The sequence below is a fragment of the Pipistrellus kuhlii genome, unplaced genomic scaffold, assembly GCF_014108245.1.
Source record: "Pipistrellus kuhlii isolate mPipKuh1 unplaced genomic scaffold, mPipKuh1.p scaffold_m20_p_1, whole genome shotgun sequence".
Classification (NCBI taxonomy): domain Eukaryota; kingdom Metazoa; phylum Chordata; class Mammalia; order Chiroptera; family Vespertilionidae; genus Pipistrellus; species Pipistrellus kuhlii.
In genome coordinates, this window is record NW_023425404.1 from 157236092 (window position 1) to 157253479 (window position 17388).

Here is a 17388-nt window from a genome sequence, read left to right on the forward strand (position 1 = left end):
ATATTCAGATTTTTCTCAAATGAGGGAATTATTTTTAACAAGCTTCTAGGTAAAGATTATTTGAGGAAGAACCATCACTGTTAAATTACCAATTATGTATGCAGTGTGTGTGTGTGTGTGTGTGTGTGTGTATTCTCCCTCTTCCAGCCTTTTATTTTGAAAAAAATTAGAACAAAGGAATGTTTAAGGATTAGTATGTTAAACATCTGAATATCACCTAGATTGTTATAACATTTTGGCACATTTGTTTATCTTTTTTCCTCTCTTTTTGAACAGTTTGCATGTAAGATGTATATGTCATGTGAAATCACCCCTAAATACTTGATTATGTGTTTCCCAGAAAAATGACATATTTTACATAACGACAATAACATTATTAAAACCAAGAAATTTAATTATATAAAACATTTAATATAATATACAATATATAGTCACATTTATAAGATTGTCCCCCAAATAATTCTTATACTTGCCTACTATGCATTGTTTAGTTAGATCTTAGGGACATAGATCAGTTCTATTTATCTCCTTATGATGAATGCTAGAATGACTGATGACTTTATATCTAATAGAAGCAAACAACTCCTGGTTTTCTTTTCTTTTTTTTCTTGGAAGTTCTTAAAAGCTAAATATATTCTAAGAATTTTTAGAATTTGCTAATTCATTATTGGTACTTTTGTAGATGAGCCTGAAGTCTTGACAGAGCCTCCAAGTGCCACAACCACTACTACTATAGGTATATCTGCAACCTGGACAACTTTGGCAGGTTCCCATGGTAAAAGAAATAATACCATAACTACAACCAGTTCAAAGAGGAAAAACAGGAAAAATAAAATGACTCCAGAAAACGTTCAAATTATATTTGATGATCCACTACCAATCTCATACAGTCAGCCAGAGAAGGTGAACGGAGGAGAGTCAAAAAGTAGCAGTACCAGCGAGAGTGGGGACAGTGATAACATGAGGATTTCCAGCTGCAGTGATGAAAGTAGTAACAGCAATAGCAGCCGAAAGAGTGACAATCATTCACCTGCTGTGGTTACTACCACTGTGACCAACAAGAAACAGCCATCAGTTCTGGTTACACTTCCAAAGGAGGAGAGAAAACCTGTTTCTGGCAAGCCTTCAATAAAGTTAGTTCCAATTTTTATTTTTATAATTTATAGTATCATGAAATGCTTGTTGCTAAATTATTTTATAAATCAATCTTGTAAAGAACAGAACAAGAATTTGCCTTTGTTTTGATGACAAAATTTCATTTGACTTGAAAAATAAGTTACTTTTTAGATTTTATATTAATGAGAGACAAAATTTTTACTATGTAATTTATTCATTTTGTTAAATTTAGCTTATGAGTACTCTGATTATTATTGTGATTAAACCCTGCTAAATTTTAACTCTGCATAGCATCTTTTTCTGTTGTTGTTAATCATCACTAAGGGATATTTTTCCATTGATTTTTAGAGAAAGTGGAAGGTGGGGGGTAGAAGGAGAAAACCACCTCCTGTGTGCACATGCCCCAACTGGGAGAAGGGGGCGAACCCTGAACTGAAGTGTATACTCTTGATCGGAAATTGAACCAACAACCCTTAGGTGCTCAGGCTGGTGCTCTAGCCTCTGAACACACTGGCCAGGGCTATTTTTTCCTTTTTTTATAGATGACTTTGGGTAGTAGGGACATTTTAGTGATGTTAATTCTTTTTATCCATCAACATGATATATGCTTCTACTTGTTTGTATTTTCTTCAGTTTCTTGAGTGTCTTATAGTTTAATGAGTACAAGTCTTTTGTCCTTGGTTAAGTTTTTTTCTAGATATTTTAGTCTTTTTGAAGCAATTGTGAATAGGAATGTTTTCTTAGTTTCTCTTTCTGATAGTTCATTATTGATGTATAAATATGCCACTGATTTCTGTGTGTACATATATATATATATATATATATATATATATATATATATATATATATTTTAAATATATTTTATTGATTTTTTACAGAGAGGAAGGGAGAGAGATAGAGAGCTAGAAACATCGATGAGAGAGAAACATCGACCAGCTGCCTCCTGCACATCCCCCAATGGGGATGTGCCCGCAACCAATGTACATGCCCTTGACCGGAATCAAACCCAGGACCTTTCAGTCTGCAGACCGACGCTCTACCACTGAGCCAAACTGGCTTCGGCTGATTTCTGTATATTTATTTTGTAACTTGATGGGACCTTTAGGTTCTATATACACAGTATCATGTCATCTACAAAATAATGACAGTTTTAATTCTTTCCAATTTGGATTCCTTCTATTATTCCTTCTATTGTATATTTTTAGGAATTTTATCAATTCCTTCCAGATTGTCCAGTATATTGGCATATAGTTATTTTCTAGAAATAATTGGGCGGCTCAGGGGCTGAGGGGGCGTGGTGTCGCCATCTTGTGGCTGAGGGCACCACCATCTTTGAGGGCGTAACAGCCAATTATCATATTCCCTCCTTATTGGCTGTGGGTGCTGCCATCTTTGCAATGGCGTGAGGATACATTAGCATATTCACTATTATATAGGATGGTTGCTGGATTTTATCAAATACTTTTTCTGCATCTAATGATATATTCATGTGGTTATCTTTAATTTTGTTTAAGTAGTGTATCCCATTTATTGATTTACTGATATTTTATCAACCTTGCATCTCCAGAACAAATTCTACCTGGTCGTGATGTATGGTCTTTTTAATGTGTTGCTGGATCATGTTTGCTTATATTGTATTGAGGATTTTAGCATCTAAATTCATCGGATATTGGCCTATAATTTCCTTTCTTTGTAATGGCTTTATCTGGTTTTGGAATTAGGATATTGCTGGCCTCATAAAAAAAGTGTGGGACTCTTTCATCCTCTTGAATTTTTTTAATAGGTTGAGAATGATAGGTGTTAGTTCTTTGAATATTTGGTAAAATTCATCTGTGAAACCATCTGGTCCAGGAGTTTTGTTTATTGGGAGGTATTTTTTATTTTATTTTAATTACTGCTCCAATTTCATTAGTTATAATCTATCTATTCAGATGCTCTGACTCTTCCTGATCCAGTTTTAGAAGAGTGTATATTTTTAGGAATTTTATCAATGCCTTCCAGATTGTCCAATATGTTGACATATAGTTATTTTCTAGAAACTATCTTTTAAAATATTTTCATTTTATGCTAAGTATTGAAAAATTAAAAGTAAATTTCTTATTTGAATACCATGTTCATTCTAAAAATAAGTAAAACAATTGTCCAGAGGGTATGGTTCAGTGGTTGAGCATCAACCTATGAACCTAGAATTCACAGTTGGATTCCCGGTTGGTCAGTACATGCTTGGGTTGTTGGCTTGATCCCCGTAGGACGCATGCAGGAGGCAAGTGATCAGTTATTCTCTCTCATCATTAATGTTTCTTTCTCTCTTTTCCTCTCCCTTCCTACTCTGAAATCAATAAAAATATATTTTAAAATAAATAAAACAATAAAATAATGTAAATGATTGCCTTTATCATTTAAAAATTCTACATCTGCTCTGTATTTAATGTAATTTTCCTTTCTTTGTTTAAGATTGTCAGAGACTGTCCCTGAAGTGACCAGTAATTCTCTGTCCACTTGCTCAAAATCGGGTCCATCTCCCCTTTCTTCTCCAAATGGGAAGTTAACCGTAGCAAGTCCTAAGCGAGGACAAAAGAGGGAAGAAGGATGGAAAGAAGTTGTAAGAAGGTGAGTAATTGTTTACTTGATTGTTTTTCTCAGTTTTTAAATATGCTCTATTTCAAATTGAAATATGGATTGTTACCTTACAATTAAATTCCTCCAAGTATTTCAAAGGTTGCAGACTTGTGGCCCAAGGCTGAATATAGCTAACAGAGACAATCTACATCATATTTTAGATGATAAAAACACACAATAGTATGTTAATATTATTAAGAATTGGGAGCCTTTTACATAAAAAGATGACTGTTATCTGCTTAATCCTTATAGGTAGTGATATTTGGTAGAGAACTAATTTAAGTTCTTTAAAGTGATAGATAGATGGTGTTTTGTTCAGATGGTAATCTCAGAGCCCAGGTAATGTATAAAGCATGCTTATAAGTATTTGAAGAATGAGTAAATATTGGTTTTAAACTTTACTACACACCCAGAAAGGATTTTAAATCTTTGATAACCTACGTTAAAGAACTCCCTAGAAATTCCATCAAAAAAATTAAACTTTTGATTAGGGAAACAAAATTTTTTTTTTTTTAATATATTTTATTGATTTTGTACAGAGAAGAAGGAAGAGAGATAGAGAGTTAGAAACATTGATGAGAGAGAGTCATCGATCAGCTGCCTCTTGCACACCCCCTACTGGGGATATGCCCGCAACCAAGGTACATGCCCTTGACCGGAATCGAACCCGGGACCCTTCAGTCCCCAAGCCGACGCTCTATCCATTGAGCCAAACCGGTCTTGGCAGGGAAACAAATTTTTAATGTCATTCTTTCAGTTATATATTAGAGAATAAAAAGAAGAATGTGAACCAATCACCCAAATGTACCCATAAGAAACCATTCTTAACTCCTTGGGCTGGATTAGATGCTCTAACCACTGTTTATTTAGTAAATTTTATTAAATCACTCATGTCATGGTATTATAGCTCTAACTTGGTGTCTACATAGTCAGTATACATACGGGCAGAAAACCGTGTCTCTCTTACTTGCTATTTTATTTGCATTAGCATAGTGCATGTCTATATAGTATGTATTTTACACATATTTATGAAGGATGAAAATAAACAAAATCTTTTGTCATATTTTATCTTTCTACCCACCCTTCCTTTCCACTCCTCTTTCTTCCCCTCCTTTGCCTGTAATTACTAGTTGTCTTTTATTACCTAGAGTGAGAATAGGTAGGAAACTTATTCAACAAAAATATATTCTGTATTTTCAAAAACAAATTTTAGTAGTACTCTCTTATTTTAATGACAACCTGAAACTAATGATTTATTTTAATTTATCTTTGCAACTTTTAAACAGGTCGAAGAAAGTATCTGTTCCATCAACGGTGATATCCAGAGTGATTGGAAGAGGAGGCTGTAATATTAATGCTATTCGGGAGTTCACGGGTGCACACATAGATATCGATAAGCAGAAAGACAAGACGGGAGACCGGATAATAACTATAAGGCAAAATTTTGTCTCTTATGTTTTCTTCCTTTGTGTTTTATTGCACTATAGATTAATGAAATATAAGTATTTGAGTTTTCAGTGGAATTTTGCATTTAATAGCAACTTTTTAAAAATTGGAATTTTAGAAGATAATCTTTATAATTTTTTTCACATAAAGTATTTCAAAGGGCTTTAAAGGCATGTTTCTTGTGTGTGGCAAAAGTTTTGATTATTTTTTTCTTACATAAACTGTTCATATGATTTTCTTAAAATTTATTCTGAAATTTTTAAAAAGAAATTCTTAACACATTTTAAGCAGTAGGTTTTTATCTTTCTTTTAAATTACCATCTGAGCTTTGTTATTCTCAGATTATGTCCTTAGAATATGAGCTCATAATAGATTTAAACTTGGAAGTAGATATATGTCTTGAATTGAATGTGTGTACCTGAATACCCTTAAAACAAAGATGATAGTCTAAGAAATTGTAAGTTTGGTGCCCTTCACAATAATAGGAGAACTGATAGTTTTATAGCTTACCTTGTGTTTGTTCTCCTATCTTGTTTTCTCTCTCCTGGTATAGATCGGTGGTCACAACCTGCCTTATCTAGAGCAGAGGGAAGCAAAAACCCTTTTAAGCAATTTCAATTTTCCCTTTAGTTGTTATTTTATTTTATTTTATTTTATTTATTTAACATATTTTTATTTATTTCATAGAAGAAGGTGGAGGGAGAGAGAGATAGAAAAATCAATGGTGAGAGAGAACATTGAGCAGCTGGCTCCTGCATGGCCCACACTGGGGATTGAATCTACAACCCAGGCATGTGCCCGGTCTGGGACATGAACTGTGATCTCCTAGGTCAGTGGTCGGCAAACTCATTAGTCAACAGAGCCAAATATCAACAGTATAATATTAAACTTAAACTTCTTCTAATGCTACTTCTTCAAAATATACTCGCTCAGGCCGTGGTATTTTGTGGAAGAGCCACTCTCAAGGGTCCAAAGAGCCGCATTGGCTCGGGAGACACAGTTTGCCGACCATGGTCCTAGGTCATAGGTTGACACCCAACCACTGAGCCATGCCAGCTAGACCCTTTTAGGGGTTTTGCTATCAAATATTTTCCTGAGAAACCAATACTTAGGGTTTGACCTTGTTACTATTGTTTGTATTATCAGGATTCTTCTCATTTTGAGACATAATTCCAGAGGAATTATAATAATTGTTCTACTAGAGAGACCATCAATAAATATGTCATATATGGAGTTACCTTAATACCAGGGTTTAAAATAAAATACTGTTTCCTTGCTCAGTTGTATTATTTTCCTTGTTTACTTTGCTTTTAGTATTGATCAACTGTTTAACTAACAGAAACATTATAGGTTAAATGTTTAAGTGCAGTGGTTTTTCTAACTAATGTGTTTTATCGTAGGAAAATTATTTTTTAATCTAAGGAAACAATAGTAAATGGAATTTCTAGAAATTAAATCATTATGGTTTTGAAAAATATAGTGACTTATCAGAACAGTGTATGGCTTTATTTGCAGAATACCTCAAGAGTTGGGTATTGTTCTGTGTATATACGTATATACACACATGCTAATGAAATTAGGCTTTACATATTTAAATGTAGACCTAATTTTTTTTGTCAACCTACAGGGGTGGCACTGAATCAACAAGACAAGCAACACAGTTGATCAATGCTCTGATCAAGGATCCAGACAAAGAAATTGATGAACTTATTCCAAAGAATCGTTTGAAAAGCTCAGCAAATTCCAAAATAGGGTCCTCAGCACCTACCACCACTGCTGCTAACAGTTCCTTAATGGGAATTAAAATGACGACTGTAGCTCTGTCTTCAACATCTCAAACTGCCACAGCACTCACTGTGCCTGCAATTTCTTCTGCATCTACTCACAAAACCATTAAGAATCCAGTGAATAATGTGAGGCCTGGTTTTCCAGTTTCTCTTCCATTAGCATATCCTCCTCCACAGTTTGCACATGCTTTGCTTGCTGCTCAGACTTTCCAGCAAATCCGTCCACCAAGGTTGCCCATGACCCACTTTGGAGGTACTTTTCCACCAGCTCAATCCACTTGGGGTCCTTTTCCTGTCAGGCCTTTGAGCCCTGCCAGAGCTACTAACTCACCTAAGCCTCACATGGTGCCTCGCCATAGCAATCAGAATAGCAGTGGTTCTCAGGTGAATTCAGCAGGTTCTTTAACTTCAAGTCCAACAACTACAACCAGTTCATCAGCTTCAACGGTGCCTGGTACATCTACAAATGGCAGTCCAAGTTCACCTTCCGTCAGAAGGCAGCTTTTTGTCACAGTTGTGAAGACATCCAATGCCACCACCACAACAGTAACAACCACAGCAAGCAACAACAGCACTGCACCCACAAATGCCACATATCCCATGCCTACTGCCAAAGAACACTACCCAGTATCATCCCCATCTTCCCCATCACCACCAGCTCAGCCAGGAGGGGTTTCTAGGAATAGCCCTTTGGATTGTGGAACAGCATCTCCAAATAAAGGGGCATCTTCCTCTGAACAGGAAGCAGGAAGTCCTCCAGTAGTAGAAACAGTAAATAGTAGACCTTCAAACAGCAGCAGTTCTGGGAGTTCATCAGCTCATTCTGTTCAGCAACAACCTCCAGGATCTGTTTCTCAGGAGCCAAGACCACCTCTTCAGCAGTCTCAGGTTCCTCCTCCGGAGGTTAGAATGACTGTTCCTCCTTCAGCAACAAGTTCTGCTCCAGTGGCAGTGCCTTCTACTGCCCCAGTGACTTACCCTATGCCTCAGACGCAAATGGGATGCTCCCAGCCTGCTCCTAAAATGGAAACCCCTGCTATTAGACCACCCTCTCATGGCACAACTGCCCCTCATAAGAATCCAGCTCCAGGTCAGAATTCATCCGTTGCAGTCCTCAATGTCAATCACATTAAAAGACCTCACAGTGTTCCCTCCTCTGTTCAGCTACCTTCGACCTTAAGTACACAAAGTGCTTGTCAAAATTCAGTTCATCCCGCAAATAAGCCTATTGCTCCCAATTTCAGTGCATCCTTACCATTTGGGCCCTTTAGCACATTGTTTGAAAACAGCCCTACTTCTGCTCATGCCTTCTGGGGAGGATCTGTTGTTTCATCTCAGTCAACACCAGAATCTATGCTATCAGGAAAATCCTCATATTTGCCAAATTCAGATCCTTTACATCAGTCTGATACTTCCAAAGCTCCAGGTTTTAGACCACCATTACAGAGGCCTGCTCCAAGTCCCTCAGGTAAGTTTGTATTTTCTGATATTCTGCAGCTGCTCATTTACACAACTGATGTGAAAACTCATAGCCACTTTTTAATATTTTTACTCTGACTGGGCCAGATAGACAGAAATTGCTGTATTTTTTAAACTCAAATGTTTTACTCTTTTTAGAAATACAGTGGATTTTATTTTGAATTTCCCATATTTTTCTCTCAATGTAAAGAAGTCTCATGTTTTAATTTAATAAGGTAATACCATTTTGTTAATTATATTTTATTTCAAATTGCATTTTATTTCCAATAAAATATAATTAACAAAAGAATTTTAATATTTGATTTCATTTGATTGTCTTTTTAAAAAAATGAGAAAAATATACAAGTACATAGTTTAATAGGATTGCTTCTAACCACATGTACTATTTAAAGTTAATTAAAATTGAAGATGGGCCGAAACCGGTTTGGCTCAGCGGTAGAGCGTCGGTCTGCGGACTGAAAGGTCCCAGGTTCGATTCCGGTCAAGGGCATGTACATTGGTTGCGGGCACATCCCCGGTAGGGGGTGTGCAAGAGGCAGCTGGTCGATGTTTCTCTCTCATCGATATTTCTGGCTCTCTATCTCTCTCCCTTCCTCTCTATAAAAAATGAATAAAATATATTTAAAAAAATATTTAAAATTGAAGATAGTAGTCAAACTGGTCATATTTCTTTTTATTTTAATTTGTTTTTCCATTTTTATTTAAGTATAATTGACATACATTACTGTATAATTTTAAGCTGTACAGCATAATGGTTTGACTTACATATATTGTGAATTCATTACTGCTGTTGTTAGTTAGCATACATCATTTCATACTGGAGGCCTGTTGCATGAAGATTTGTGCAATAGGCTTTTTTTCTTGTGGCTGCCAGCACCAGTTTTCCTCCGGCATCCGGGACCCAGGCCTTCTCTCTGGCTGCAGCAGAGAAGCCAAGTCTCGAGGGTAGGCTTCTTTGCTCTGGCTGCAGTGAGGCTTGGCTTCTCTACTCTGGCCACAGCGAAGCCAAGCCTCTTAGTCTTCAGTCTTGCTCAGGCTGGAGCCTTCAGTCTTTGCTTTGTGCCTGCATATGCAAATTAACCTGCCATCTTTGTTGTGTTAATTCACATACTCCTGTTTGGCTGTTGAGCATTGTGGAGGTATGATCAATTTGCATATTTCTCTTTTATTAGTGTAGACAGGTATAATAAAAAGAAAAAGCAAGAAATTAGTTTTTTTGTGATGAGAACTTTTAGGATTTACTTTCTCTTAAAAACTTCCATATATATATATATATATATATGCCAATGTTAAGTGTAGTCATCATGCTGTACATTATATTCCCAGTACTTACTTATCTTATAAATAAGGTTCGTGCCTTTGACCACCTTCCTCCATTACCCTACTCTGAAATTTGATCTCTTTTTCTAGAGTTTATTTATTTTAAAATTCCACATATAAGTGGATTCACAGTATTCGTCTTTGTCTGACTTATTTCACTTAGTATAATTCTCTCAATGTCCACCCATGTAGTAAAAAATAGCAAGATTTTTTTTTATTGCTGAATAAGATTCCTGTGTTTGTCTGTGTGTATCCTATATAATAAAAGGCTAATATGCAAATAGACCAAACAGCTGAACGACTAGTTGTTGTGACGCGCACTGACCACCTGGGGGCAGATGCTCAGTGCAGAAGCTGCCCCTTAGTGGTCAGTGCACTCCCACAGGGGAGCACCTCTCAGCCAGAAGCCAGGCTCACAGCTGGCAAGTGCAGTGTGGTGGTGGGAGCCTCTCCTTCCTCCAGGGCAACGCTAAGGACCTCTTGGGGGGATCTCTGCCGGTCGGGTTAGGCCTGTGGGGAGCAGGCCTAACCCAGCAAGCAGACATCCCCCAAGAGGTCCTGGACTGCGAGAGGGTGCAGGCCAGGCTGAGGGACCCCTCCTTCTCCCCGTGTCCCTCCCTCCACGCCGCCCCCCCCCTCACTCCCCCTTCGCCCCCTGCACAAGCGCTGTTCACTGGGCCTTTAGTGTATATGTAAGTTTTATGTCACAACCTGTTTATTCATTTATTTGCCAAATGACACTTAGGTTTTCCCCATATCTTTACTGTTATGAATTATGCTGGTATGAATATGGGATTGTAGATATCTTTTTGAGTTAGTTTTTTTGTTTTTTTCCTTTGGATATATTCCCAGAAATGGAATTGCTGGGTTTGTATGGTAGTTCTGTTTTCAGGGTTGTTTTTTTTTAGGATCCTCCATACTGTTTTCCTAGTGGCTGTTAGTTGGCCATGTTTCAAATGCTTTATAAGCATATATCTCTAGTGGCTAAAATATTGGACTATTTACTTTGAAATAATTTTATATTTTTAGAAGAGTTCTTCTGTAACTACCACAACTTTCCCTAATGGAACTAATCATGGTACATTTATTAAAACTAAGAAAATAATATGCAATATAATTAAACTGTAAGCTTTGTTCAGATTATATCAGTTTTTTTCCTATGATATCCTTTCTCTATTGTAGTGTTTAATCCATAATACCAAATTGCATTTAGAGCTATATGTTTTAATATGAAAATTTCAAGCAATTTAAGAGGATCTATGCTAGTGATAGATAAACCATGGTCCATCAGCCAAGTATGGCTGGCTACCTTTTTTTATTTTTTAAGAATCACATTCTTTTAAAAATATATATTTTTCTTTATTGATTTCAGATAGGAAGGGAGAGGAAAAGAGAAACATCAATGATGAGAGAGAATCATTGATCAGCTGCCTCTTGCATGTACCTTATTGGGGATCGAGTTCACAACCCGGGCATGTATCCTTGGCCAGAATCCAACCTGGGACCCTTCATTCCGCAAGCTGATGCTCTATCCACTGAGCCAAACCGGTTAGGGCACTAACTGTTTTATTTACATTTGTAATTTTTTAAAAACTGAGGTAAAATATATAAGATTGTATAAGATTTTTTAAGTGTATCTTTAAAAAAAAACTTTTAGCCCTAACTGGTTTGGCTCAGTGGATAAAGTGTCGGCCTACAGACTCAAGGGTCCCAGGTTCGATTCTGGTCAAGGGCAAGTACCTTGGTTGTGGGCATATCAAGTAGGGGTTATGCAGGAAGCAGCTGATGGATGTTTCTCTCTCATCGATGTTTATTAACTCTCCCTCTGCCTTATTCTCTGTAAAAAAAAAAATATATATATATATATATATATATATATATATATATACATCAAACTTTAAAAAAACAATCTTTTAAAGAATAATATTAATAACACAAAAAAATAAGAAATTCGAATTTTAGTCTTCACAGAGCTTTGTTGAAATGAGCCATGACCATTTATTGAATACTAGGAGCCCAGGGTGTGAAATCACACAGCCCCGCTCACCTACCCACTGCCCTGTCTTGACATTTGAACCTCTCCAAGCAGAGCTCCAGTGTGCCTGGCCCAGCCTCTGACTCCTCTGGCCCCTTCTAGCCCCACATTCATTCCCTCGAGTCACCTCAGGCTGGCTCCACCTTCTCCGAGTGCCTCCCCTCTTCAGCCTCCTCTCTAGAGTAACACAGTGGCTCCGCCAGTCATGGTGCTGGGGGAGAGCGTGGAGCCCTCCCACCTGCTGCACTGTGCTCCTTCTCCTGGGAGGTGGATGGCAGGCACTCCTGAGTGCGAGCAGCGGGTGGTAAAGGACTGGTGAGGGCTCTATGGGCTCTCACCCCCTGCCCTCCCCGTCACAGCATGGTCCCTCCTCCTCCCCGTTTCCGACCCGTCTCCGGAGCAGTGCCCCACCATACACGTGCAGGCAGCCTCCTGCGATTGGTCATTACGCATTAAGGCGTCCCGACCATTAGCATCTTAGCTCTTTGTTGTTATGATTGTTACAGCTTCTTTTCTGCTCTAATGACAGCCTATAAATACTTACTATTTAGCCCTTTACCAAAAGGTTGCTAACCTGATCTGTGTTATTAAGACACTAGAGGCCAGGTACATGAAATTCATGCATTTGGTGAGGAGGGGCCCAGCCTATGCCTTCTCACAGTCCAGGAGCTGTTGGGGGATGTCTGACTGCTGGCTTAGGCCCACTACCGACTGACGGCTTAGGCCCGCTCTCCATGGGGAGTGAGCCTAAGCCAGCATTTGGACATAATTAGCGCTGCTGCTGAGGTTGGAGAGGCTCCTGGCACTGCCATTGTGATTGCAAGCCATAAGCTCGGCTCAGGGCTTCTGGCTGAGTGGCTTTCCTCCTGCATTGAGCATTTGCCCCCTGGTGGTCAGTGCACGTTATAGTGACTGGTCATTCTGCCGTTTGGTCGATTTGCATATTACCCTTTTATTATATAGGATGACCTCTAACAAAAAATTTCTGAGTTTAATGGGAAGTGATTGTTATTTTTACCTGTTTCTATAACATGTGACTATAGTGTAATGGACATTTACATCAGTAAATACTTCTTTGCTGGGGGTTCACTGAAATATTTATGTGTACTTTCAAAAATAATTGTACTAAAACAATAGAATCTATAATTTGATTTGGAAAGATCTTAATACACTAATGTAAATGCTTTATATTTCATTTTTAATAGTTGGAATTTATAGTACTTGACCTTTCAAAATATGAAAATCTAGGTGATATGTGGAGAAAGAGTAAAATTAAGATTTAGAGAAAAAGGAATTAAATTTTTATTTTGTGAAAAGATATAATAAGCTCTATAAGGGAGGCAAGATTTAGGGGAGTGTACAGTGAAGAGGAGTCAAAATTAGTATTGAAGTTTAGCTTGAGAGTCCATCAGAAGATAATTCATTAGATTCAAGTTAAAACAGGCATGTTTGCCTTTATAGTTGTATTCCACTATTACAACCAAGAAAATTAACATTAATTTAGTAATAGCACCAAATATGCATTACCTTCATCCCAGATATATCCTTTATGCCTATGTGTGTGTGAGAGGGTGCGGGGGGGGGGGGGGGGGGGGGGCGGGCATTGCTTTCCTTTTGATCCAAGATCAAATCAAGGTTGACACATTACCTTTGTTATATCTTTTTTTTTTCTTTTCTTTTTTCCCCCGACTGCATTTATTATTAACATAAAAATTGTTAAAAAAGAAAAAAATTCATTTTCAGATCTCCAGTGGGTCTTATCCCTCCCTCTTGCCCACACAACTCCTGACCCATTTTCTCAGGGCCAGTTCAAGACAGCCTACTCACACTGTTTTTACAGAAAACGGGCAGTGGCAGTGACCCAGAGACAGAGGTTGGGAGAGCTCGTCAGGACTGTCCAACTTCCATCCAAAGATAGGCCAGGTGGAGATCCACAAAATTCAAATTAAAGGGCTGGTGTCCCCACCATAATACAGTTTAAGGAAAATGGACTCTAGAGGAAATAGGCTAGACTCCCTAGAGCTCTAGAGTACATCTAATGGGCCTGTGTCAAACCCAGAAAAGGCGACACCAGAAGAATGGGGAGGCCAGGGAGGGAGTGTCGTGGAAAGTTTCCCATTTCTCCCATGTTGGGAGGTGGGGAGAGCCTCGAGGGCACCAAGAGCCTCACTCATTTGGGGCAGAAATACTCTAGTGTCAGGAAGCCACTGCAGTGTCGCTCATGATACCGATGGCAAAACTACAAAACCCAAAAGCAGGGATAGTGGCCTTTCAGGAAGTGACTCTGTCCCAGTCATCCAGACTTGATCCCAGGTCAGACAACTTGGTGAGTTTCACAGAGCGGCTATCAACTTTCGGAGAGGGGCTATCACATAAAAAGGACTTAAAACAAGCATCCAGAAGAAGGGAATAGTAGGAAACTGTTAGGCTCAGGAATCGAGGGCAGTGCTGGGATCTGGGTGGATAGGGGCACAAGGAACACACCAAATAAGTTTCCTGCTCAGCAGTCTGTTGGGAAGGGGAAAAGGGGACCCAGGAAACAGGAGAGGGAACAAAGATGGGGTCCTGGAGGCTGGGTCAGTAGAAATGGTGCACACCTAACCCCAGTGATGGAACACTGGACCCCATATGGGGATGTGATGGACAGGGGTGAGTGTTACTGACTAAGGATGGTAACTGCCATAGTAGCTGTCACAGGGCCATAGGGAAATATATGGTCACTAGATCACAGAGGGCTCCCTCCTGCTCAGGTGGGAAGGCACAGTATCCCAGAGGAGATATGTTGAGGCCTGGGTGGCAGAAAGCACAGAAGTTCTCATGTTAATAGTGGCCATCAGATTTGTCTTCCACATCCGGGGGTACATCCTTAGAGTAGGGGAGGGGGCAGATAATCTTGACAAGTGACCAGCTTGTGAGCCTTTGAGGATGTCTCTGTCCTTTGTGAAAGACTACCATGGTCTGGCCCAATAAAAGGGTGCTCAGCATTGACCTCCCACCAACCACACCATATGGGTCAGACCTGAGGCCTACGCCTCCCCAAACTAGGCTTCTGTCCCTGGGAGAAGGTGAGAGACTCAGCAGTGATGGAATCATCAGTCCTCTTGTCTGGGGGGACCTCTGTGGAAAGAATCTGCATTCTTTTGTTTCTGCTCCTTCACTCAACATCATGTTTGTGAGATTCATCCAGGTTGCCTGTAGCAGGAGTTGGTTCATTTTTATTGCAGTGTAGTATCCCATTCATTGCATGCACATGCAATAACTTATCCATTCTACTAATGTTGGACATGTGGGTGGATTCCAGTTTGGGGCAGATTTGGAGTCATCAGGCTTTCCATTGGCCATGTGGGGAGGGCCTTCCCACAGGATTTGCATTATCTTTGTCCCCAGTCTCTTCCCACTTGGGCACCTGGGGCTGAGACAGCAGTGGCTGCAGCTGATTCTTTTTTTGTTTCAGGATCATAGTTGTGGCCTTTACTCTCCCCTGTCTAAAACATCTAACTACCTTCCTTTGTTCTTCTTGACGTTGAATCCTTTGAAGAGCCCAGTTGCCTAAAAATGTCCCGTATTTCAGATTCACTGTTTCTTCAATCCATGATTAAAGTCAAACATTTCTAGCAGGAACATCAGGGAGGTGGTAGTTTTTTTTTTTTTTTAATTTGTTTGTTTTATTGATTTTAGAGAGGAAGGGAGAGGGAGAAAAGAGATAGAAACATCAGTGATGAGAAAGAATCACTGATTGCCTGAACCCTGCATGCCCCTACTGGGGATTGAGCCCACAACCCAGGCATGTGCCCTTGGCCGGAATCGAACCTGGGACCCTTCAGTCCGCAGGCCAATGCTCTATCCATTGAGCCAAACCAGCTAGGGTGAGAGATGGTGTTTTGACTGCCTTACACTCTGACATTGTCCCACTGTTGGCTATGGAAAGTATGGCCACTTAGTTAAGGTGCTAACCATCAGATTTCTCTGTTGCAAAAGTATAGCTACAGCTTTTTCTTTTTCACCTGTAGTTTTGTTGTATAGCCCTGTCTCCACAAAGGCATAGCCCCTCCCATCAGTATTCCCCACCAGAGTGGAACATTGTTACAATTGATGAACCTTCATCAACACATCCTTATCAAAGTCCTTAGCTTACATTAGGATTCACTGCTAGTGACTGATATATATTCCTATAGATTTGAACAAATGTTTAATGATCAGAATCTACAATTATAGTATCATACAAAGTATTCTCCATGTCTTAAAAATCTTCTGTTTTGCCTATTTACTCCTTTCTCCCCCTAAGTTTTGTTTGTTTTGTTTTCTTAAATATTTTTTATGACTTTTAGAGAGAGAGGAAGGGCAAGGGAGAAAGAGAAACATCAATGTGAGAGGAGGACATCATTGGCTGCCTCCTGCATGCCCCCCAACAGGCACCCAGCCTGCTATCCAGGCATGCGCCCTGACCTGAAATTGAACCAGCAACCTTTTAGTAGATGGGACGATGCCCAATCAACTGAGCCACAACGGCCAGGGCTTCCCCCTAAGTTTTTTAAAAATAAAATTTTATGTAACTCCTTGGCCATTAACTTATTTAAATTCCAGTGTTGATATTAAATGTGTATGTATTTTATAATAAATAATAAAATATCAACTATTAGAATTATATTTTACTTGATAATTATTTTTGTAGTTATGTTTATGAAATAAAGGGGGAAATGGTGGTCAATGGACAAAGAAGTAAGCAGAGACTTTTTCATCTACAATTTTTTTTAGCCCTAGCTGGTTTGGCTTAGTGGATAGAGCATCAGTCTGTGGACTGAAGGGTCCCGGGTTTGGTACTGCTCAGGGGCACATGCCTGGGTTGTAAGCTACATCCCAGTCGGGGGGAGGGGTGTGTGTGCAAGAGGCAGCTGATCAATGATTCTCATCATTGATGTTTCTATCGCTCTATCCCTTTCCCTTCTCTGAAATCAATAAAAAATACACATATATACATATATTTAGGGGTGGTTCTTGGAAATTTAGGTTTTTTTAATTGTTTTTCCTGGGGTGGGATAACTGTTATAAACTATGATTGTCTTCTGCATTATAGGTATTGTCAATATGGACTCGCCATATGGTTCTGTAACACCTTCTTCTACACATTTGGGAAACTTTGCCTCAAACCTTTCAGGAGGTCAGATGTATGGACCTGGGGCACCCCTTGGAGGAGCACCCGCTGCTGCTAACTTTAATAGACAACATTTTTCCCCACTTAGTTTGTTGACCCCTGGTTCATCAGCATCAAATGGTGAGTAATGTACACTGTAATTTTGTAATTTCCTAAGACAACGTTTGTGGATATGTTTCCCCCCCCCCCCCCCCTCCTTTTTGTCTTTAGAGAGAGGAGAGGGGAGAAACATCAATGAGAGAAACACTTATCAGCTGCCTTCTGCATGCTCCCCACTAGGGATCAAGCCCTGACCAGGAATCAAACGAACGACCTCTTAGTTCATGGGACAATGCTCATTCAACTGAGCCATACTGGCCAGGGCAACATGCATGTTTTCTTAAAAACAAAAGGATTTACATTTTTAAAGTTTAGAATTTTTAACTTTTAAACCT

General features: G+C 39.1%; 1 protein-coding gene across 12 annotated transcripts in view; it reads left to right on the forward strand.

The window, feature by feature from the left end:
- Nucleotides 1-17388, forward strand: part of ANKRD17 (ankyrin repeat domain 17) — a 156125-nt gene that overhangs the window by 125564 nt on the left and 13173 nt on the right. For 11 of the 12 annotated variants that reach the window (XM_036414190.2, XM_036414167.2, XM_036414146.2 and 8 more), the window contains 5 exons: nucleotides 683-1133; nucleotides 3571-3726; nucleotides 5022-5171; nucleotides 6809-8436; nucleotides 16877-17074. In XM_036414190.2, coding sequence (XP_036270083.1) covers nucleotides 683-1133; nucleotides 3571-3726; nucleotides 5022-5171; nucleotides 6809-8436; nucleotides 16877-17074 — 2583 coding nt within the window. The remainder of the gene's footprint in view (nucleotides 1-682; nucleotides 1134-3570; nucleotides 3727-5021; nucleotides 5172-6808; nucleotides 8437-16876; nucleotides 17075-17388) is intronic. The other variant, XM_045571820.1, reaches the window with a different exon arrangement.